We start from the raw sequence: 25853 nt of genomic DNA, 5'->3' as shown, positions 1-25853 counted from the left end.
GGGAAACAGCACAGACAACTAGTATTAATGAGCAGACATGACTATAGAATCTCCATCTGTTTCTCTGACAAAGCTGTGGCTACTCTAGTCTCTCATTGAAATTCCATTAATCTGGTGTACCAAGGTCCAATGCGAAAATCAAAACTCCATCTAACCCTTTATCAGCTCACAATAACCTACAAGTGAACTCTGCCTGTTAGCATGCAGCAAGTTATGATTTTGCTATCAATCAGGCAGTTGGCCAATAAAAAAAAAAAGCAGGCTGGAAACAGTGTGTCTGGCAGGGTTTGGAGACTTTGTTTTTGTTTTCTGTTTTCATCCCTTTCAGTTTCTATAGGGTGTCTGGACTTTGTGAGATTATGCGTTATTCTCCTTAGCTGTGATTTAATTGCTACCAGCAATCAAGTCGAAGCATCACTGAAGTGTGCTTGAATTTCATTAGAAGATATAACTTATGCTACTCTCCTACAGTACCTAATAAACCATAAAGAAACCAAAACACATATGGCTGGAGGGAATAACTGGAAAATTAGGTGGCCATTTGGGAACTGAGTGAACTTTTGAACCAGAGGAACAGAGAAAAAGAAATATTAAAGGGAAAGATAGATTTAGAATGCACACAGAGATGTGCAGGTTTGACCTTTTCAGTACCTTGAAAATTACATTAGCATTATGAAAAATACATATCATGTTTGGAGTTTATAATCCATCAAAGTTCAGATACTTTGTTAGTGCCTACCATAAGGTAAAAGTCAAAAGGACAAAACAACAATCAGATTTGACAAAGGCCTTTTGGTGACCTGTGATAATTTGGTTATACTTATTGTTAAATGCATTATCTTTTTATAATTAATACACTATTAGACTGAGGTCACAAAATGAAGGAAAACTTCTTCTACAAAGGAAAGAGTACACATCAAAAATAGAAATTGCAGGGGAAAAAGTGACATGGCTCAATGATATTTTAGAGTCAAAGTGAACAGTCTAAGAGGTAGTATATTTATTATTTTATGATAATATTCACATAAGAAAATATAAAACTATCAAAAATAGTATTTATGTACCTCAAATGAGTAACATTAAAAGTTAAATTTTCAATCTGCTTAAGAATTGCTTATTCAGACATAAATCAAAATGTACTTACTTTCAATAAAAATTTGATGTAATTAAATAATTACTTATTAACTATCAATCCTCAAATATTGATAAAGTAGTCTTTAAATATCAAATCTTTTCATGTTATCAATCCGTTTCTAATATACTCAGCTATTAAAACAAACATGGTTAAATGATTTTTTCAAAAGAAAAGAAATATGATAATGATGTAAATAACTTATAACAATAATTCACTTTCTCTAACAAATTAATAGAATATTTCTGGCACTTACAAGTATTTAATTGTTTCATTTCTGAGGGCTCATTTTTTTTAAAGAATGGCATAATCTTCCGTCATGCACCAAATTGCTTATTATTGTGAAAAACTCTGAAGTATATAACTCCATACATAAATTCTGTGTGCATGTCTACCTATTCTCTTGAGTATAAATATTCTCTATATGTGTACATACACACACACACTCATTCATACATACTATTACTTTACAAAGAGGCAAAATAATTATAATATTTCACAATACATGCAAGTTAACAGATAATTCCTAGTTTTGCATAAAACTGTTTCATTATTTTCTATAAGAAACTCTTTGCATACCAGGTGAGAAAGGGTAATGTTCTATTTTGAAAAATAACTGTAACTGAAAAGAAATGTTGTGCATCTTTTCAAAAGATGGGACAAGAATACAAGAGAAAAAAATTCTCTTCCCTTAAAACAGAAATTAAATGTTTGTGAAAATGTAAAACCCAACATAAAATGAATATGATGATTATTGCTATACATTGTGCAAAGTCCTATATATATATATATATATAAAAGACTGTTGTTCTGAATCAGTGGTTAGAATGTTTATCACTTATGCATGTACTTGACTTATCCCTGCTCTGCAATAGATATAATTTTATACCTCATAAAAGCAATTTATGTTTCCAAAGGGAATAATCTGGATAACATAAAACGTGGAGTGCTCTGTTGCAGGAAGCATATTTTCATTCAGCAATTGTATTTAGAGATGGAACTGCACAGTTTGATCATCATACAATGGCAGAAGGCATTATTCATTTTTCTGTCTACGTGAAACTTTGAGTGCCACAAATTAATATGCATGGCGAATTTATCTACACACATTCTTAATTTATAACTATCTATCACCCTTATAAGGTTTTTATAATACAGATGCACTCAGCTTATAATGGAGAAAACACATGCTATACTAAAAATAAGTTCCATAACTTTTACAGTATTCAATAGTTTTTAGAAATTACTAAGAGATAAACAATCAACTTTATTACTAATTCAATTAATATAAAAAGCAATAATATTTTGACATATTGCAGGGCATTTTTAAGTGACACTCAGGAAAAGGAGAATGCACATTAAAAAGTATTTGTTGAAAACATGTCCCAATGTTAAAAGGCAACGTAGAAACACTTAATTTAATATTTCATGAACTCATTTTGAGTGAAGTTTCCAGAAAAAAATAGATCAAAAACCTGTTTCATTATTCATAAAATTAATAAAACAAAAAGGCATTAAGTAACATAAGAAAATTAAGCATGAATCTGATAATATCAAATTATCCACTAAAGGTAATATAATGATATAACCAATCTCCTAAAAATTCTAATAAGGAGCATATCCTAGACGAAGCAGCAACTACAAGACTTAGGAAACCCTCAGTATTCTTTTAGAACCACTAGAGAGAGCTCTTCTGTTCCTTAAAAGGTGCTGGTAAAGGTAAAGGAACTGAAACAAGACCCACCACCTCTACACATTGCATTGTTTGGTGTACAAAGATCAAGCATGCCGTCTGGGGGGAAAATGTTACATACCATCAAAAGGGCCTTCGTCATCTTTATCAAATCGTTCTGAGGCTAGTGAAACCGTGTCTGAAGAGCCAGCGAAAGGATCATCATCTTCTGCATCACCTGTAAAAAAAAAAAACAGAAAAATGCCTTTATAAGTTTAGCTGTTTAAAGCAACGTTACTTTGTCAGCACATGTGCATTTTGTTACTAAAATCAATTATTAACCAGGAAGAAAAAGGAAAACTTTGTGAAGTAGGTAAAAACAGGTCTTATTGTAATTTACATCCAGTTCAATTTAGGTTTAGGAGGGGGTTTTGAAGGTGAGTATATGACCGCTTGGAGTCCTGGTGTGGTGTGTATGATAAGTACTGGACTGCTAACCACAAGGTTGGCAGATCACACCCACCAGCCACATCTCAGAATCCCTACACAGGTTGCTATGAGTTGGAACCAACTGGACAGCAACAATCTATGCTTACTTTCTATGTAAAAAGGTAAAAATCCCAAAGTTATGTCAATCTGTACAAAGAATAATACAAAGCGCAGAAGCAGGGTAAAACAAAGTATGAATCCAAAATAAGTAAGAAAGTAACAGTTAAAAACAACAACATGGAAAACACAGCAGGAGAAATAGTTTAAGTAATACCATTTATCTACTAATTAATTTGTAAAATTATGACAAAAACGTGGGGATGTCAAAATAGATGGCCATTTTACAGTTTCATTTTAAACCACAGGATTATATGAAAATCGATTATAAATACCTACCTGCATTGTGGAGTGTGCAAACTCTTTAAAACTCATAGAAACTTAAAGTTTAAACAAATTACTTCACAAACTAGACACCTCCAATTTTTTTTTGTTGTCTTGCCAGTTTTTTACTTGATTTCCAAATCCCGAGTTTGGGTTGGTTTTGTTTTGTTTTGTTTTTTTAAGCCATTCAATCCCCATGATAGGATGTTGTGGTAGATTTCTCTCCCAACCAAGTAAATACTTTTTTAAAAAAAGGATGAATCAGATATTTGTTTGTCTTGTTATATGAAAATTAGTCATTTTTCACCCCAAGTATCTACCTAGTAACAATTCAAGTTACCTGCTAATCCTTTGTGAAAAAAACCAACCACCTCAGTAATTACCCAGAAAGCATCATGAAACTCAGTATAGGTACGCTGGAGTACCTACAGTATCACTTTAGGACCACGGTTCCTGGGAAGGTCTAGATGAAAGCTAGGAGTCCCTCCAAAAGCATATCTGAATCCTCTGGCTCCTATCTGATGGTGTTAAAATAATTTTTCAACCTATTTTTGGTATAACAGCCTCTTTCAAGGCAACACTGTCAAAATAACTAAAGAGCCATGTTTATCTCTATTTTCTTACGAGTTTTCTGTTTCATCAAGGTTCATCGTCATGATTTTGAAAGTAAAAACTGGGCCATCTTCCATCAAGGCACTAAAAGCAGACAACAGAGATGACTACCTGTTGTCTTTCGTGGCTCCCTCACTAGTGGCGATGTTCTCTAATCAAACGTCCAAGAAACACGTAAACATTAGCCATTCTTCAGATCTTAGTTTTCTCTTTCCAGATGTTCAAAATACTTTTCAGACAATTCAGTTGTCTCTTATGAAATGAAGAATGGGCTCTAATGTAGACTGTGAGGTCAAAAGAATCTTACACAGTGCTCAGAAGAATATGTTTGAACATGGAATATACATAATATCATGGGATATACAGAAGTTGCTGTTGTTAACTGAGCCAGTTCTGACTCACAGCAACTCTGTATAGGCCTTCCAAGGAGCAGCTGGGTATAAACTGCCAACCTTGTGATTAGCAGTTCAGTGTTTACCCTACAGGACCACACCAGGACTGCACGTAGTAATTTGCTGTTGTTAATTCTGACTCATAGCAACTCTGTAAAGGGTTTCCAAGGATTGGTTGGTGAGTTTGAACCACTGACCTTGTGTTTCAAGCTGACCTTGAGGTCGAGTGCTTATCCTATGGCACGGCACCAGGACACCCCCATGTAATAATAGAGGCCACAAAATTCTCAGCTGTTCTTAGTTGCTAGAGTATCCTAATGTTCCCAACAAAGCAATAATATTTATATTCTAGAGCATTTCATATCATGTCCTGTAAAATAAATCTTGCTATGAAAAAATGACAGTAGAGTACTTCAAATACATCACCAAAACTTAGCACTTAGCACATGACATTGTTGGAGTCCTGGTGTGGCGCTGCAGGTTAATGTGCTGGACTCAAAATCAATCGTTTGGAACAACAACACTAGCAGTTCAAGTTCACCAGCAGCACCTAATAAACCCTATACAGGGTCGTTACGAGTCAGAACCAACTCCACGGCACTTTAAAACAACAACATGACATTGTTATGAGTATAAAAACATTGGTAGACCAGTGAATATATGGAAAGTGTCGGGGGAAAAAAATCAGATGCTCAGGCTTAAACTTATTTAAACTCCTTGTGGAGATAAACAGAAAAAAATAAAACTAAAAAATTTTGAGAATCAGAAGTAGCTTATCTATTTCTAAAATCCAGTATCCACATGTATAAGGAACCCTGATGGCACAATGGGTAAACGTTCAGCTGTTAACTGAAAGGCCAATGGTTCAAATCCACCAGTTGCTCCACTGGAGAAAGATGTGGTAATCTGCTTCCATAAAGATTCACAGCCTTGGAAACCCTATGGGGCAGTTTTGCCCTGTTCTAGGTTCTCTATAAGTTGGAATCAACTCAGTAACAATAGGTTTGGTTTGGGATTTATTATATGTACACATGAGTAGAGTCCTGGTGTGGCACTGTGGGTTAATGTGCTGCAAGGTTGGTTTGAACTGCAAGGTTGGTGGTTCAACCTCACCAGCCACTCCTCGGAAACCCTATAGAGTGTCGCTATGAGTCAGAACCAGCTCGACAGCAATTAACAACAACACATATAAGTATATAAGGGACACATGGCCCAAGCAATGGTGCTTTAAATCATTTCATATGCATGAGACAGTTGGACAGTGAATAAGGAAGATTACAGAAAAAATGGATGCATCTGGATTATGGTATTGGCAAAAAGTATCAGGAGCTGCCAGAAGAACAGACAAACCTGTCTTGAAAGTACAATCAGAATACTCCTTAGAAGCAAGGATGCTGAAACTTCAACTCTAGTTGTTGTAACTCTAGTACTTTGGACATGTTGTCAGGAAGGACCAGTCCCCTTGAGAAGACATCAACAAGATGGACTGACAGGGTGGCAGTGACAATGTGCTCCAACTTAACAATTGTGAGGATGGCACAGAACAGAGCAGTGTGTCATTTTCCTGTGCATAGGGTCACTATGAGTGGGAACCAACCTGACTATATGCATGTTTGTGCATATGTATGGAATCCTGGTGTGGTGCTGGAGGACCAGAACTAGATTTCAAATCACAAGGTCAGCAGTAGCTATTAAGTTGGAACTAACTCAACAGCACTGAACAACAACACATTGTGTGTGTTTGTATGTGTGTGTATATCAACCTGTATGTATGTATATATATCAACCTGCATGTATGTATGTATGTGTATATATCTTGACCCTGTATAGGATTTCCAAGGAACAACTGGTAGGTTTGAACTGCCGACCTGTGGTTAGCAGTTCATTGCTTATCCTACAACAATCAGCTATCCAGTACTTATCCTAGTAGCACCAGGACTCCTATGTGTGTCCAGATGGGAATATATATGCACATACACACATATACATAAACCAAACTATATGTGGTACATAGCTTTAAAATACCATTAATAAAGCTGTACATTCAATAATATTTCACATGAGTTTAAAAATATCATATATAAATTGGTCATGAACATGTTAAAAATCTCTGTGGCTTTTGTTTTTCTAAAGCACTTTTTAGTTTCTTTATTGTCTTCAACTTACCCATTCTAAAAACTAGCCAATCACAGTGTTGTTTTTTAAAAACTCATTGTGATATCTGTATTTATGTAAGACAAATATACTACAAAATAAATGCTACTGCCCTCATTTTCTTCCTTGTGTTCTTCACATCTCTTGAATTTAGAGAATAAAGAATCTCTAGAATATCTACGCAGACTACACCAGTTTTCAACTTGCATTTAAGTTAAAAGGACACATCTTTTTCAGTATCTTCAATTTATGATTGTTCCAGTAATGATCCATCCCCTTCATCCTCCCTAATTTTTCTTTTTTCCAGCCCAATGAAGAATAAAGACTGTTGTATTATAAGGAGCTTTAATTGAACACAGGGGTCGCTGTTGAGTAGTGCAAAGCATTTCTCCTCCCCAGGGGCTGGGTATTTGCAGCTATACCTGCAAAGACTTCTATAAATTAAAAGGAAAATGTTCAACTTGTGTTTATGTAATAGAAAACTGAACTCCAAATCAACAATGGGCATCAGGTAAACGTATCCAATACAATTTACAGACATAATTGAAAGCATTACAGCCTAATCAGACATCTAAAAGAAAAGCGTCCTCAAATGAAATGTCTACAGAATCATTAGTTGGCAGCCATTCGATTACAATCACACATAATGTCAGCGGTGCCTTGAGCCTGTGCCAATGACAACAGCATAAATTTTGCATCTCATTTCTGTGGTCATAAAATTAATGATCAGTTTAAAAATACTTCTTTGTAAAAGTTATTGCGCAAAGAAAAGACATGAATGTGTCCCTGTTATGTACTCACAAGGATAATTATGGGGTTGTTGCTCATTAATACTGTTTCTTGTTTCCCTAGAAAAGCATTTGATTTATCCCACAACTTTCAAAAGTTTAATTAACGATACAAAGTTAGCAGTTTAAATGACAATGAGCCAAGACTTCCCCTCCTATAATTGCAGTGGCAACTTAAATGCCATAGCAAAATCAGGTTTAATTGTACTGCCGCAGCATATTTCTATAAAAACTATTTAAAAATTTATAATGGTTGGGTTCCAATCACTATTATCCATTCTGTTTTATACGGCTCATCAATTAACATTTACTAAATGCCTACATATGTAGCCCAACACCAAACTGAACAGCCACCCTGTCTATCACCATTGAAGGTTAATTCACCAATTTACTGCTTGTTTTATCTAACAGAGTCCTATTTTAAATACAATCGAGTAACCCTTAAACTAAATAATATACCTAAAATTTGGTTGATAACCATTCCATCTTATTGAGCATGAAAGACAAACTTGAGAGGGGGAGTTACATAAATAAAAAAAAACATTTCTAATTATCTACTCAGTTCACTTGTCGGTGTTGATAAGTGTTTTTGAGTTGGTTCTGACTCATCATGACCCTGTATAGGGTTTCCAAGGAGCAGCTGGTGGGTTTGAACTGTTGACCTTGTGGTTTGTAGTCTGGTTGCCAAACTAAATACTCAAATAATACTGCACAGCTAAATAAACAGAATTCAGCTAAATAAATAAAAGACTCTACAGTGCAATTCTTAAAACTTTGAAGGTTTTAGGTCTTCACACATAGGAAGGTTCACCTCGTAACTCTTCAACAATAGGAGAGCTAATAGCACTGTAGGATAAGCACTGTACTGTTAACCAGAAGGTTGGCATTTCAAACCCACCAGCTGCTCCCCCAAAACCCTACACAGGGTCGCTATGAGTCAGAGCTGACTCAACAGCACTTAACATCAACTAATAAAGACAATCAAACTGTCACCAAGCCTAAAAGAAATCTTTATTTCCCAAGAACTAATTCCACCAATGGGCAGTGCGGTGGCTTCAAAAATAAGAACTAGACTGCAGGCTACAAGCTTGGCAGTTCGAACCCACCAGCCAGTCCACAGGAGAAAGATGAGATTTTCTGCTTCCTTGAAGATTTAGTCTCAAAATTGGAACCAAGTCTACAACACTTAGCAACAACAATAAAATTCCACTCATACAGAGCCCATAATCTCAAACAGAATCATCACATTTACACAAGGTCTGGGGGCTGGAGGGGGAACTGTGAGTTATTTGCTCAGACTCCATAGTGGAGCTAACTTTCAACAGAAAACATACTACGTGGTATGTTAGGAAGGAGAAGCATATTACATCATGTCTCCTGCAACCTTCTGACTTTCTGCTGTTTTTAAGGATGCTATTGGTGTTGGTAGTTGGTGGTTATGTGCTTTGGAGTCGGGTCTGACTCACAGCGAACCTGCACTGGGTTTCCGAGGCTGTACATCTTTACAGGAGCAGAAAGCCTCATCTTTCGCCAGTGGAACAGCTGGTAGTTTAGAACTGCTGAACTTGAGGTTAGCAGCCGAACTTGTAACCACTACACTACCAGAGCTCCTTACAGATGCTATTAGGACAAACTAAAATGAGTTCCTTCTTACCTGATAAGTTTGCATTTAAAAAATTAGTCCATTAATAAACTTATAAAGCAATACGAATAAAAAGGTGAAAGGAAGTTGTTTTCTAGTATCTGATGTATATTTAACAATATCAATGTCATCTTCAAGATAAAATTTATTAAATTTTGTTTGCAATTAGAGGAGAAGAGTTGTTAAAGGAGAAAATGAGAACTTCTTAGCTATGGTACCTAAATGAATCAAAAGCCATTTTCTCACCTTTTTAAACAGTGTTTGCTGTTATTGTTAAGTGCCGTGGCGTCAGTTCAGACTCAGCAACTCTGTCTAGGGTTTCTGAGGAATGGCCAATGGATTTGAACTGCTTATCCTATAGCACCACACTGTCAATACTAATATTTTATAGTATACATTTGAAAAAAAATTCTCTTGAAATATTTGCCTCGTGTTAATATGTGTGTCTTTCTTTTAATAATTTATTATTTCCTCAAAATTATCTAAAAACTAAATTTATGAATTAAAATTTATTTAAAGTCTCTTAAAAAACAAAGTTGAATCTAAAAATGTGTTAATGTAATATCTGCTGAGCATCCATATGTGTCATGCGCAGCTATTTTCATATTATCCTATTTAAATAAGCCATTCTATAAAGAAAATGTTGTTGTTGTTAAGTGCTATTGAGTCAGTTCTGGCTCATAGAGACCCTGCAGAGGGTTTCCAAGGAGCAGCTGATGGGTTTAAAGCACCAATTTTGTGACTAGCAGTCTAGCGTTTAGCCTATGGCACCTCACAGACACTCCACATAAAGAAAATAATCATACCTAAATCACCAGTAGAGTAAAATGAGACAAACACAGGGTTAAAATACAACTACAACTAAAAGTTTTTATTAAAAAATTCTAAGTCTTACTATAAACACTGGGGTCCTGGTGTGGCGCTGTTGGTTAATGAGCTAGACTGCAAAGTTGGTTTGAACCACAAGGTTGGTGGTTCAAGCTCACCAGCTGCTCCTCGTAAACAGGTCAGAACCAACTCAACAGATGAAAATCTATTCCAAGTGGTGCAGGAAATTTTCAAATGAATAGCAGGAACTAGAGCAAGTAAGATGGGTTCTAGTTTTTCTATTCAAATATTTCCTAGGCACAAGTAAAACGATGGAATTTAGAAAAACAACGGATAATTATTCACAAGTCCCAATTTGTCAAATCTCTTCAATGGGGAATTAGATTTTAGTATGTGAGGGACAAAATGGAACCTTAATAAATTACAGGGGGGAAAAAAAGGAGGTTTCAAAAGTTGTCTCTGAAAATTAATGTGAATAGCAAGTGGAAAGTTAGCTTAATGGACAAGCCTCAATATCAGAGGAGTCAGGGTGAAAAAAAGGAAGTCTCTGCCAAAACAAACTTATTTTCACCAAAAATATAGAAAAAAATCTTCTAAGACCTATGTATAGTTTAGTGTTTCAACAACTGTATTAATTCAATTAATTTTTAAAACTGAAATATTTCAAACCTTGAGTTCTGTTGTGTTATATCTCAAGATAGGGCCAAGAGGGAGAAGGTTTCTAAAGTGTAAGACAGGAGAGAGACAAAATAAGGAAGGGAGTAAACATCTGTGAACATTAGAAAAAACTAAGACCTGACTTAGCAGAAATGAACACATCTGAATTCATTCATTTCATCTAAGAAATCTCTGCCTGGTTCTTTTTTCTCCCAACAATAACATTCAAATAATACTTAACTGCCACCTAAAAAACTTAAGTATGTGAAACAAACAGAGGCATAAAGGTACTGCGATCCCATATTGACCTGAGGGAGTGAAAAAGAGAGAAAAAGAAAACAGCCTAAAGAAATTCCGTCTAGATCACCTTGGATGAAGATGATCCAAAACCCTCAAGGGAAAACGTAAGAAAAAATAGAAAAGTAGCATTATCAAAACATACTTTATTATCAAAACTGACTTTAGTCAATGTAGAGATGCAGATCATTAATAAAGACCTTTTTAAAAATGTACCTTAAACAATTACTTTGCAAACGATTAGATCAATATCCATTTCCCTTTGCTATTCCTAATAAACTATTGGAATATTCTTTTCAGAATGAAGCTAAATATAGTTTGAGAGTACAATAGAATAAAATTGCTCAGCTCTCCAAAGTCTACACCTAATTTATCCATAGGTTTACTTCTGAATAGGATTCTTGGCGATTAGTTAACTCACTACACCAACACTGAATAACAAATGCCTTATTCAGAGGAAAATGATTATAAGGAATCTCTGAGTTCTGTGCTGTTTGAATTTTTATTCTAGGCTCACCCTTCAATTTCAATCTCATATAATATAAAAATTTCCATTCTCTTTGGAGACAAAGAATGTATCTTAGTAATGTAATTTTAATAGCCATACACCTGAACAAGTCTTAAAACAGAATACCAAAGGGAATGTTCCTACACTATTACTGAGCCATATGCAATTATATGATGACTTCATATTGCCAAGCTGTCCTAAAAAATTTAAATGTACAAATAATTAAGTCACATCAAGAATTCAATAAATAATTACTGGGGAAAATATGCCTCTTAAGAAAAGAGGCAGAATTTTATATGTAATATCCTTTATAAACCAAGCCCTGTATAAAAGATACTGCAATTAAAATGCATAAATTCATTCTTTCTAAATTCAACTAAGCAAAGCAGGAAGAGATCAAAACCATGATTTAGGGTTCAATGTAGAGCACTTGCAGGGAGGAGGAGTTTCCTGCCCCTCTCCTTATTAAACTGCATCAAAAATTTTAATACAGGGGAAAAAAAAATTCTCATATCCCACAACCTAAACATACAATACACAGTGATCTTGATCATTTAAAATACAAAAAAAATGTGGTTTCCTTTTAACTCTTTGATTTTAGGTGTGCCTGATGAAATGCTTGGTTTGTTGAAACTGTCATTACCCTCCTACTTGTCAGTTGGCACAGATATGAATTACTCTGTGGTTATCTGCTAGCTCCAGTTAGAAGATGCCGTGATTATGTTTTCCCCATAAACCGAGAGCAGAATCCCATATAGGTTAACTGATCTCATGCTGTGACCAGCATCCACAGGCTTCAGGTCATGACCTATGACTTAGCATTCTGGAAGTAAGGGCTCTCCCAGTTTCCCTTGCAGAACTGAACACATGAAGTAGTACGTCCTTCCTACCCCTTTCCTGGTCTGGTTTTCAGCACACTAAGAACTGTCTCTCAAACTGCAAAGAAGACAATCAGGTGACCAGCACTTTGATACATTTCAAGAGAAAGAAACTCAATTCTCTTTGTAAAGGTGCATTGCCCACATACTTACCCATATCAAACCTACCTTATGGAAAAGAAAAACTTGCACTTGAGAAATATTTTATTCGTGTTTTCAAACCAAAAATGACACTGTTTTTTTTTTAAAACAATTATCCTTCAGAAGCACTGCCTAAAAGCAACTAACCACAGGGTTTCCTGTTCACACCATTACTGTAAGTAATCTCTGCAGAGTTATAAATGGGGTTAGGCTCTTGTATTGCTTCTGCTTCACCAAATTATTTCATGTGCAACTGCAGGCATATGCTTCTCTTATTAAATTTCTGCTATCAGGTGTTCTAAGAAACAAAACACCTAGAAATGTTAAATACATAAGGTTGCTCTATCAAAAGGTTGTGCATGGTGTAGATTCTAGATAGCCTTTTGTTTTCTCAGCAGGGGGAGCCAGCACTCTCATCTTGAATGTCTCTGTATACCTTACAGAAATTGAAATTTTGACCCCAATTATCAAATTTCAGTGTATTTTAGATTATGCTATTGAAAACCTCCATAGAAGATATAAAATGTCAAGCTTTGTAAACTTGGAAATTTACCTTTGTCTTGAGATTCCTGAAGATAACTGTAAAATAAAACAAGGGCATTGTGTTTTTAAATGAGCATTTAACAAAAAAAACAAGGCTTAATCAGTGGCAAAAATTCAAATCTATTTTAAAATCTCTATATTTAAATATACATTTAGAGCAAAGAACTGTTTCCTATCCAGAAATGATCATTCTAAGGCTTATGCTTTTATTATAAAAGTATTTTTAAAGGTAAAATTTATAATAGTAAAATCAGGAACCATCTTTAATATCTACAATTTAGGTTACCATTATTCACTTAAAGCACTAACATTTTAAAGGATTATTTTTTCACTCTCTAAAGGATTTTTCATATTGATATTAAAATCCTCTATCTGCCTTACAACACATAATTTAAGCCAAATAAATTACACAGTGTTGCTGTAAGTCAGAACTGACTTGATACAACAGCAGCATACCCTCATCTAATCAAAATAAATAGTTGGATTTTACTAGGATGTTCACAGAAATATATAATCAAGAGCCGTCACACACACACAAAAAAAGGTAGTATCTAGTTTTTAAAACTATTATAATGGAAATTTTGTTCTCTAGTAATACTTAACACCAATTATAACATACATAATTTAACACCATGATAATAAATTCCTTATTAAAACGTTAATTATAAAGTTGCTTCTAAGTAAAAAAAATAGTAATAAAAGCCAAGTGACTTACATAGACTTTACATCTTTTATCTTCTTAATAAGGGATTCTCTCTTTTCCTTTGCTTTCTTGGATAAATTCTCCCCTCTCAGTATGTCTGCTACAAATGTTTCAACATCTAAACATGAAATATAAGAAACAGGATACCAATTATAGGAAAGCATCATTTTTTGTGAAGATAAATAGGCCAATGATTGTTTCTACCCTTAAGTGTTAATATCTGTACAATTTGTTATCGTTATTTATCAATCCAAAACATAACAGTTAAAGTATGTTTCAAATACTAAGTTGGACAAATCTGCTCACCACTTAGCTAATAAAATTTGTATGCTCTACTTATGCTTAGCACAGCAAATGCTATTTGGATGTTTGGCATCATTAAACCAGGAAGCAGCACACAAGTTTTAATAAACCAGTGCCCTATAAAACATATTCTCTAGTATAAAAGCAAGCATTGAGCTTTTATGCATGTGTTAGTATCATTTTACAGTATTCTATAAGTTCCTGTGTGAAAAGGTTATTCACCATATTATATCCATATAAGATAATGTCTCTGGCAGGGGCATGTTTTTCTCCGTGTAATTCATTTTCAGTTGTTGTTGTTGTTAGATGCCATCAAGTCAGTACCAATTCATTTTCAGTTGTTGTTGTTGTTAGATGCCATCAAGTCAGTACCGACTCATAGCGACCTTATGCACAGCAGAGTGAAACACTGCCCGATCCTGGGTCAACCTCACTACTGGTTGAGTCCATCGATGCTACCACTTGGCCAATCTATCTCATTGGGGGTGTACACAATGTTAAAAAATGCTTTAAAGAAAAAATAAATCCCATTTTTTCCTAGCCAAGATTCTCAACTTGCCTCTTTCCTACTGCACTACCTACTCTGTCCACCCTCAAATAAAAGATAACAAGTTGTGTGATTTTATGAGCTCTTGCTGCCTCCCTTGTATTATCAGCTGTAAATACTGAAGAGGAGGTAGAGTATTTTCACACAGCCTTTTAAAAAAATTAGTAAACTTCCTAATTATTCTGCTGTCTAGTTCTTCCTACTGTAAAATTCCAATAATCTTTGTTGGTTTGATTTTTATACTAGTCCTATTCTTATTGTTAATTTTATACCACACAACTTCAAATTAATTTTTGTTTTCAGAATTTCAAAACTTCCTTTGAGATCGTTAATATAAAGATATCATATTTTTATAAAGTACATATGGTTGTAGCATCCATATGGTGCATTGAAGAGATAACATGTTTCTTTCTCTTTTTATTTAACTACTTTGTCACCTAACTCACATTGATAAAAAGACAGTATCAAAACATACAATGATTTTAGATGTAAGTAATTCAAAACAGTATAATAAGTCGTCTCTCAACTGCACTTACTGCTAACAATCTAAAACCTAGTGTTTGGGACAGAATGTAATCAATTTTAAATTCTTGATTACAATTAGAAATACTTTGATCCAATGATGTAAATTTAAAGTTGATTAAACTGTTGTTATATTGTATACACTCATTAAAAACAAAACAGGTGGTGGATGTTTTATTAAAACAATGTAAAAATCACAATTTAATAATTGTTTTTTAATAGCGTTCTGGTTTGGCATCCATTGATATACATAGGTAGCTATCAAAATGAAATGAAAGCAACCACTACAGCTTCTCTTTCCTTGCGATGCCCTATTTTGAAGAGAAGACAAGGAGACATAATCTAGTACAGTAAAGACCCTGACTTCTTAAAAGTAAATTCAAAATAAAGAAACTTGGGATGCAGCACTCTGTTCTAAACTCTTCAAATTTTATACTCAGGGGAAACAGCAACCTTTGGATATTCGGATTTCAACCGAAAGGAAAAGATCATTGGTTTCCCAATAACTATAAAGAAAGTGGAAGGATTAGCTAACTCTTCCGACAAGACTCGGTCCTGGGTGGAATCACGGGCACAATGACTGGTGAACAGTCGGTTTAATGTTTTTCACTGGCCGCTTGTCTTTAATCCCCTCTTCCAGGAGTATTTAATTGCCTATTTTACATTTTCATTATACAATCCAAGTTTAAACAAACAGGATCTATTTTGTATCTCCGGAAGCAATAGCAGAAGGAATTACAGCCCAAGAGTTATTTCTTTAAAAGGTCACTTCAATTCTATAAAAATTCAGAAAACATAAAAAACTGCAATGCTCCATATAGTGTTTCCTAACTCCGCCTCCCCAAATTTTATTTTAATAGTAAGCCATGCTATTTTGTGATAAAATATTTGTTGACGGAGTGGGAGGAGGCGTTGCAGGAAGAACTGATGTTTTGTGAGGGGGGAGAAAACTCAAAGATTGGACAGAGAAAAAAGTGAATTTTTAGAGAATTCGTTTATTCATATGTTCTTCAGTTGATCGCAGAAAGGGGTTTAAGTCAATGAAAGGATTTACCAAACACTGATTCTTTTTTATGTGTGTGTAATTATTTCTCAAAAGAGGCGTGAAGAGGGCAGCATGGGAAACTGCTTTCCTTTTTTTTTTAATTAAAAAAAAAAGGGGGGGGTACTTTAGCTCTAAGTGGTTCCCGAAATAATCTTAGTTTGCTGGTTGTCCGCACACAGTTTCCTTTTTTAAACTTTCGAAATCTAGGTCATTTTTAACACTCCCAACCTTCCTCATTTCATTTCGAACTAGCATTTCCCAGGCACAGGAGACCCCCTGGACCTGCCTCAGAAGACGGCCGGGGCGAGCGTGGAGAAGTTACTTGGGATAGCCTCAAGATGCTCAGGGTCTGCCCTCCGCAACACTCCGAATGTTGAACCCCAGGGTTCCTGACCACAGAGTTAGGAGCAGGGAGCGTTGGATTACAAGCAGAGCCCTCGCCAGACAAATGGGGCTGGGGCTGCGGCTTTGTAGCTCAGAGCCAGGGTAATATTTCAAAAGTGAGCAATAAAAGTCTTGGGCAAATCAAGCGCTCTCTGGCTGGTTGGAAAAGAGATTTGAAGCTTTTTATTGTATCCTGAATAGCCCTGCAAACGGCAAACTAGCGAAAGCGGTAGCCCTCTTCTACCTTTCTTCAGGGGTCATGTCCCTCTGTTAATATGTAGATTTCACTGACTGCTGACTGTCTGTAATTTGGTGAACGTCCATAATTTGATTACAAGAAAAGGTCAGCCTTCCTTGCTAGCCTCCTGGCCTGGTGAGTTAGAATTTCCCTACCTCAGAGGAAGGGGTACTACTAGCAGGGACTCACGTGTTCACAGCCACTGGAGCAGGGGGGCTCCCAGACAGTGAAGTGAGGTGGCGCAAAGGGGGCACCCCAAAGCACTAAGAATTATCCCTTACCCTTGCCTGCCACAGCCCAGTAGACAACAGGTTAGCTCCGCCAGAATTTAACCCAAGAATTTACACCAATTTCCATCTGACGCTAAAATCATCAATGAGGTAAAGGTTCTCCCAACAAATTTAAATGTGGTGATGATTTTTTATTCCTGGCATACCATAACATTACCTCAGGAAAACCTTACCTTCCAATGCTGGGGTTCAGATTTACAATTTACAGTTGATCTGTTCAATTTATAAAAGAGCGCTGCTCAAAGGATCAGATATACAATTGCTCTTAAATGTTAAGAATCTGAATATGATACATGTTTTTAAATGGCATCGTAGCTCAGCAATCCTTAAGCAAATACTTTGTTAGAAAGCCCTCAATAGCCATCAGTCATCGTTATCCCTAAAAAGCAAGCATTTAAGAAATATCAAATGAACTCAAATTTAGCTTGTGTATCTATGTGTGTGTATGCATACATATTCCCAAGAAAAACTGCGACCCATCTCTCCCCACAATCCTGAGCAAGTCTAGACAGGTATTTAACACACATACACAAAAGCTAACTGCTTTCTGCAAATTTCCATAGATAGTGCAATAAAAAGATAGAACCACACAAGGTTAGAACTGTCTTAAAATTCTTGAAAATAATAAACTGCTGACTTCCCTAAATTGAAATTCTCACTCTTGAAAACAGTCCTACCATCCCCCACCACAATACACCCTGTAATATGACTTGCAGCCTGGAGATTGTAAACAAGGTACAAAGGTAACAGCTCTGTGTCTTCCTCCTATTTTCACAACCTATCCAATATCGCTGGAAACACACACATACTCTGTGAAGGTATGAAATGTATACAGGAAGGTAGCAAGAATTGAAATGACTCCACCACCATTTGATCTGACCCAGATCAATAAAATAACTGTAAAGCTAATCACACAGCACCCTAAATGGCTCTACCAGTTAATTCCACATCTCTCTCTACTTTATGAACTGGGTCAGATTTCACTTGGTATTCATTGAAATGAACTTAACTCAATAAAGATTCTCAGTTTAGAATATAGGCTGGCTTCAAAACAAAAAGACAAGTTTTTTTTTTTTATTATTATTATTATTAAGTAGGATGAGGGTGGGAAGATGGATAATTTTCCTACCAAACACCTACTGGTGAAAACATACAAATCAATTAAACTGGGCACATGCAGATCAATGAAGCCAAATGCCCAGAGTTGGAAAATGGCTAATTGAAAAGTTATTGATTGTTCTAATGAATGCCTTTCCCTTGATTAACTTTTTTAAAAAACAGGTTATGGCTAAACTGGACTTTTTCCACAATGAAGGAGAGACATGAACAGGCACAAGGTGCGTTTACAGTACAATGGGTAAAACATACCTGAGTCTTAACAATCCAATGACCTGACAAATTTTTCACAATTGGCTTTGGAAACTAAATGGCTTATTCTAATAGAAAGCTATGCTACTCAAGGGAAGGGTTGAGCGTCTTTCAACCTCTAAAAGGTGCCTTTTGATAAATAGCACCTTATAATCATCAAAATCTTTTTACCATGCATTTTGAAAGAAGCCATGGTGACTAACACATTACTCTGAGATTTACACTAGACTAGACTCACTTTTAGGTCGCAGCTATTGTAATGTGTTCAGAATGTGATTGAAAAAGAAATGTAAACTCAGTGGGATGAAAAAGATAGACTTGGCTTTAATTGAAAAAGACAAACTAAGTGAATAATGAGTATATAAAAACTAGCCTATGCCACTTTTATCACCCATATATGACACTTAATCTTAAATTTATGAGAGACAACAGAACAGTGTTTCAAATCACGAGAGGCTTTTTCCTACTCTGTTGTTTCTATCTCTTTCTAATAGTACTTTAATGCTGGTAACAGAAATAAACTCATTTGGGATTTTTTCATATACTGCTCACTTCATTTTTAAAGGAAAACCAATGATAATTTGGATTGATTAACTATTAAAACTATGCATAATATCGAGAGCCTCATTTCATAATTTAAGATGAAAGTACTTTCAAGAGAGAGCCATAGGGGGACAAAAGGCGAGCCAGAAGACCCTCTCCCAAGAAAAAAGGAGGAGATAATATGTTAATAATAAATGTTTTTAAATGCCTTCAAGTCAATTCTGACTCAGAGTGACCCTGGATAGGGTTTCCAAGGAGCGGCTGGTGAGGTTGAACTGCCGACCTTGCAGTTCAAACCCACCTTGATATCCAGCACATTAACCCGCAGCACCACACCAGGGCTATTATAATAAGTAGGCAGATAATATTCCTAATAACACATCTTAACTCATCTATATTGTCACCCAGACAAGTAACTCTATGTAAAGTTCTGGTCCCTTGATTTGTTAACACTTATGAGTGTGGCGTTGTGGGTTAACAGGCCAGACTGCAAAGCCGTTTCAACTGCCAGGTCAGTGGTTCAAGCTCACCAGCTGCTCCTTGGAAACTCTATACAGGGTCGCTATGGGTCAGAGCCAACTCGACGGCACTTAATAACAACAGTAATTCCTATTTCTAGAAGAGAAAATCTTAAAGGTGTCAGAAACTGATTTCATTTTGAGATCAAATGTCCTATCTAGCTCACACTCATTAGTTACTGCTGCCACAATGGGATAGGCTTGATCTTGCTCTACAGGAAAATCCAGGTGCTAAAAAAGGAGGTGAGTGTTGGTGACTCAGTAGGTGGCACTCTTCCCTTTACATACTCAGCCAATACCCCAGAAGGAAGTTAAGGGGCATCAGATATACCATGAATAATTTTCAGAGGAAAAATAAAACCAGAGTATTAACTAAATTATAAATGGAACTTTGGAAGGTGTTACTCAAACACATTAAATTCAGTATTGGATCAATTTTGCTTCTATTTCAATGGAATTGCATTAGTTACATAATACCCCTATAGGGATTATCCTTTTATAACATGTAAAGGTTACAAAACAAAAAATGTTGCAGATTTCTCCCATAGAGGAAAGTACAATATTTCTAATTAAGATGACCATGTGATCAGAATCTTAAGGTCAGTTTGCAGAAAGCATATAGTCACTTTATTATTTGTTATTCTGCTTATGCGTTAGTTTCCAATATTCAGAGTATTCTTTTCTTCTTTGAATATCGGGCTCAATTTCTACTTTAGTTTTCTAAAATTATATCAGAACTTTCCTTTTCAAATTTGTTGTCCTAAAAGACATTAATCTAATTGCAAATCACTAACACACCAAGATTCAAAGGGTAATCTAAACAAATGAATGGGAGAGCAGAGTATTGTTTCTCTCATTTTCTTGCTTGCCTGCAGGAAAAACTCATAAATCAAGATTATTCTTGTTATTAGTCCTAGTCAAAATATTTGGATGGATGCAGGAGAGGCTTAAATGGATACATTTTGGGATTATCCTTTGATTTTATTTATCCATGCTAAACCTATTCTAAGGAGCACTGGTGGTGTCAAGGTTAAGCACTTGGCTGCTAACACGAGGTCTGCAGTTCCAACCCATCAGCAGCTTCATGGGAAAAAAGACCTGGCAATCAACTCCAGCAAAGATTATAGCCTAAGAACCCTATGGGGCAGTATTCTTCTGTTCGAGCTCTGGTAGCGTAGTGGTTACAAATTGTGCTGTGAACCTTAACGTCAGCAGTTCGAAACTACCAGCTGTTCTGCGGGAGAAAGATGAGGCTTTCTGCTCCCGTAAAGATTTAGAGCCTTGGAAACCCTGTACAGGGTCGCTATGAGTCGGAAGAGACTCCACAGCACATCACAACAACAACAACAACAGAGTTACTAAGAGTTGGAATCAACTGGACGGTGGACAGCACTAAGTCTGATCCTCCATTATCGGAGGGGAGGGGGGAAGCAACGAGTGTCTGCAGTCCATAAGGTAGTCAAATTTTTACTTCTGAAAATACCATTAATCAAAAACTGTAAGTTTCCTATTCATGTAACAAATAATAATCAGTCTACATTTTTTATAAAATAAATAAGCCATCAAGATTTAATATGCTGATTCCACAGAAAATACAAATACCAAGAAACTTTTCATTGGGGCTTGTGTTTGTTTTTATTTTTGTTTTGCATTCCTATATCATTTTCTAAAGGGAAAGGCATGTGATGGGGTGGGGGAGCAAATATCGAAAGGATAGCCTAAAACTGCTAAAAGAAAAAAGAAAATAAAAAAGAAAGTAAAATAATAAATGTAAACAGAATGCATGGCAGCATCTAATCTTCTCCAGCAGTTGAATTGTCAAATGATTAATAATACATAAGACATACAATGATTTGCAATATAGGCACATGGGACACAAAGAAAAATGTCCAAACAACATTATTTTGATAAACCTTATCTTTGATTTAGTATCCTTTTCTCTGAAAACGGTGGTGCTGTGGGCTGAATTCTAAGAGCACTCAACTTTTATAACTACAGTGCCCACTACCAATATACCTCCTTCAGTTTCAAAGAAAATAGACAAAGTAGATAAGCAACATCTGTAAAACCAAACCAATTCCAACCTCCTGTATAACCTAGTAATTCTACATCTAACTATGTACCCTGTACACAGTTGAATTATTCAACCATCTCAGCATTATTTTTAATGACATATTTAAAACCAATGCTGAAAGCACATATTCATAAGACTTTTCTAGTTAAAAAATTATGTTGTTGTTATGTGCCGTGGAGTCGGTTCCGACTCACAGCGACGCTGTACAGGCTTTCCGAAGCTGTAAATCTTTACGGGAGTAGAAAGCCTCGTCTTTCTCCCACGTAACAGCTGGTAGTTTCAAACTGCTGACCGCTACACTACCAGAGCAACTTTTATTTTAATTATTGTTGTTGTTGTTAAGTGCCGTCGAGTCGGTTCCGACCCATAGCGACCCTGTACAGGGTTTCCGAGGGTGTAAATCTTTACGGGAGTAGAAAGCCTCATCTTTCTCCCGCGGAGCGGCTGGTAGTTTCGAACCGCTGACCTTAAGGTTTGCAGCCCGATTCGTAGCCACTACGCTACCAGAGCATAAAATCTTAACAACTTTCCATGAATGTTGTAAAAAAAAAAGAAAACATAAAAACTGTTGGTTCACTTTAAAGAAAAAGATTCTCCAATATACATCTTGAAAACAGTCTTTAAAAATAAAGTACAATACAAATTTATGACCACTAAAGTTTTAATGTTTTCATATTTGCTTGTACTACTTCATATTTGTATTAATGTTATTTGTTTTAATATCAAATATTGAAAATATCAATAAGGTGATTTTAAAACAAAGGCTCATTTCAGACAGTATGTTAGTATATTATCTGACTATGGAGAAATATGGCTGAAGTACATAGGAAGTTAACAAGGGCAGGAAATGTAAATATTATGTAATTCTGAGCTTTCAGCTAAATTACCCTCCCCCCCCCCAAAAAAAAAAAAAACACAAGAAAGGCTTGTGACCAATGAGGATTAGGTATCTGGTTATGGATCCAATAGTAACTGACTATTGTGGGACCTGTGATGCCTGAAAAACATATACCCGGAGATCTGTATTTTATTTCTTAAATTTAAAAAGTGTGAGATCTGGTTTTACAGTAATTACGAATATTTCTCCGATCTGGTTACAAGAATAATGTTCTAAACAAGCAATTCCAGGTCAGCTGTAGTAAAATCAGATCATACTTACGTCAAACTCTCATATGATGGAATAAAAGCAGCCTAAAGTCAGTTTTTACAGTTCTTTCAATATTTCCCTTAGTGACACGCATTAATGACACCCAGTATTTCTTAGAGTGAAATACTCGTCCACACAAATGCACCCATGACACTGTGTCATGTTCATATACATATTAAATCTACATTCAAATACTATTAGTTTTATTTTCTCCATCATATTTACAATGCTAACCACCAAAAGATCCAGCATCATCTTAGAATATTTGGTCTCATAGTGCTATAGAAGTAACTTAACTATTTCAAATGTCACATCTTATATGGCAATGCTTTTTCAACAGTTAAAATAGGTAAGTTATATGGAGTCCTGGTGTGGCGCTGTAGGATATGCACTGGACTGCTAACCAAAAGGTTAGCGGTTCAAACCCGCTCCTTGGAAACCCTATACAGTGTCGCTATGAGTGGGAACAGACTCAACAGCACATAACGACAACAGAAAAACTCTTTCAACCCAGCTATTGGTGATTAACACTGAAAGATCAATATTTTAGAAAAAACAAATAATACAAAATTTTGTTTTCAGCATTCTTATACATACATGACAGATTAATAGTAAGAATTCTTACACCATCAGGATAGATAAGAAAGTTTTTTTGTTTTTGTTTTTTTCAACCATGTCCCAAACTATAAATTTATCATTGGTCCCTAGTGAAAATACCACCTGCATCTCCAGTACACTAAATAAACAGTAATGGAAAATTAATAGCATTAAAGAACCACACATCTTTAATTCCTAAAATAAATTCCTGTAAACAGTAATGTAAAACTGAAAAGGGGAAGATGAGGATGCAAAAAATGAAGTGCGTTCATGGTGTACAAAGGAAGTACAACTTGAACACATCCTTCCTTTTTTCTGTGTTAATGTTACTGAAGCTGAAGACAAGTGGCTATTTGAGAATCAGGCCCTTTTCGAATACCGTAAATATGGATGCACTGAATGTTCAACAAAAATGTGAGCTGCAGAAGACAAACTTCTCTGTACCGTCCCATAATACCCAACACCTGTGGCTTTGACATCCCTCTTTACTTCTCTACACCCTCCTCCTCACTAGCAGGCCACCCAAGGATCACTCCACTGACTTCAGTTCCCTTCCCAGATATCCTAGATGCATTCATTCCCATTCCTTCTTTCTTTTCTTTCTTCTCTCTCTGTCTCTCTCTCTGTCTCTCTCTCTCTGTCTCTCTCTCTCTCTCTCTCTCTCTCACACACACACACACACACACACACACACACACACACACACAGTGTCTTCACGACACACACAGAATTGTCTTGATCTCTTTAGTGTAGTACATCAAAAGGGCTTCTCTCCTACACCCGCACGAAATTTCAACACACACGCCCACTCCCTTCCTTGGACCAAACACCCCTCTTCCCTGCCCGCCCCCACTGACTAGAAGAGCTGGGATCGCAGGGACATGCGAAGCGCAGAGAGAGAGAGGGTACGGACTCTGAACGCTTCTGTCCCCACCGACTCGCCGTCTTAGCACTCGCCCCCGCCCCAGCAGCGATACCCGCCCCTTTGTCGCTCTTTACCTGCCAACAGGTTCCTAATTTCCTCAGGGAGGGGGTAGAAAGAGGAGGTGCTGCTAGGATCGGGCATGTTAGAGAGCGCGGGGCTTTGTGGAAAGGACCTATACTGAAAGGGGAACCGACAGAGTGGTGCTGCAGCTGCGACCTAGACTCGGACTAGCGGTCCTGGTAAGGACAACGAGGCTACAAGTCCGGACACTGAAGGGCCGGGACTCACAACAAGGAAGTCACAGAAGCCCCAGCCAACAGCAGCTGGACTCTCGGCCCAGCCCCTCCCGGAAGATCGGGGCGGAGCGAAAGATGAGAGTGGGCTGGTAGGGCCTGAGGGGCACAACTGCGCATGTGTCTTCCCTAGTTTTCCAGGTAGAGGAATTAGAGAAAGGAGCGTCTGGACAAGCCACGCCCAGTAGTACGTAGGGGAGCTGGAGGCGGAACAAGTTGACTGGGACTGTGTCACCTGATTCGGCGCTGTTGAAGCCCCTTACCGCCATTTTGGGTACTGGTACTCCTACAACTACTGGCAATTTTTCCAGCATCCTGGAAAACAATATATCCGTAATGACTAGGACTCTTCGGGTTACGAGACCTCTGGCCAAAAATCAGTCCTACCGAGGTTTAATCCTCTCGCCTGGTAAACCACAATGAGTTTTCTGTGGCCCTAAACGATTAGGGCCTTCTTTGTCCGTTTTAATGAATGCAGCAAAGTCCTAACTTCCGCCAGTCCTGGAGAAGCCAGTCTTGGGCTGCTCAGGAGAGCCTTCTGATTGGTTTTACATTACTTTTATACCTAGTTTGGGGTTTTGGAATGAATGAACTCCCATACCTCTCGAATGAAGTGGGGTATGTTATAGACACCCCCCTGTTTGCGGAGGGGGTTAAAAAAAAGCCGTAGAAGATGACTAAAACGACGTAGGCACCACTGTTCATCTATAAACATTAAAAATATTGCTGGTGGTGGCTGGAAGAAGTCATTATAAAATGTGTTTACTCCATCCTGATCATTTAGTCAAACTGAGTGTTTCCTATCTGTAAAGTTACAAATTTTCTCTAAAACACAGAAAGATACATTCTGTCGCCTTTAAACACACACACACACCTATATAGATGTTGTTGTTAATTGCCGTTGGATCAGTTCTGACCCATAGCAGCCCTGCATAGGTTTTCAGAGGAGCAGCTGGTGAGCTTGAACCGCCGACCTTGCAGTTCAAAGGGCTTTGCAGTCTGGCGCATTAACCCACAGTGCCACACATGTAGATAGTGTGTTCAAGTTCAAGATTTTAGTTAAAATCACCCAAAGCCTAGGGTGTAACCCTATTTGTCATCAAGGAAAATGGAGACAGCAGAGCTACAGAAGAAAACAGAATACAGACTGACAGAGGAAGTCTCCTGGGGCAATGAGTATGCACTGTATGTCTTGATGGACTCCTTGATGGTGTGGTGCTATACAACCAGCTCTGGACTGCA

The 25853-nt window shown here is 36.7% G+C and overlaps 1 protein-coding gene across 1 annotated transcript in view; it reads right to left on the bottom strand.

Moving 5' to 3' along the window:
- Window positions 1–24617, bottom strand: part of SKAP2 (src kinase associated phosphoprotein 2) — a 221691-nt gene extending 197074 nt beyond the window's left edge. Inside the window, exons 1-4 of the mRNA XM_006832196.1 lie at window positions 24393–24617; window positions 13830–13935; window positions 13125–13150; window positions 2947–3042 (exon numbers count right to left, since the gene is read on the bottom strand). Of these exons, the coding sequence (XP_006832259.1) occupies window positions 2947–3042; window positions 13125–13150; window positions 13830–13935; window positions 24393–24459 (295 nt within the window). The 5' untranslated portion in view covers window positions 24460–24617. The remainder of the gene's footprint in view (window positions 1–2946; window positions 3043–13124; window positions 13151–13829; window positions 13936–24392) is intronic.
- Window positions 24618–25853: the final 1236 nt, after the last annotated feature.

This window comes from Chrysochloris asiatica, unplaced genomic scaffold, assembly GCF_000296735.1.
Source record: "Chrysochloris asiatica unplaced genomic scaffold, ChrAsi1.0 scaffold00006, whole genome shotgun sequence".
In the NCBI taxonomy this organism is placed as follows: Eukaryota; Metazoa; Chordata; class Mammalia; order Afrosoricida; family Chrysochloridae; genus Chrysochloris; species Chrysochloris asiatica.
This window is presented reverse-complemented; position numbering and strand designations above follow the sequence as displayed.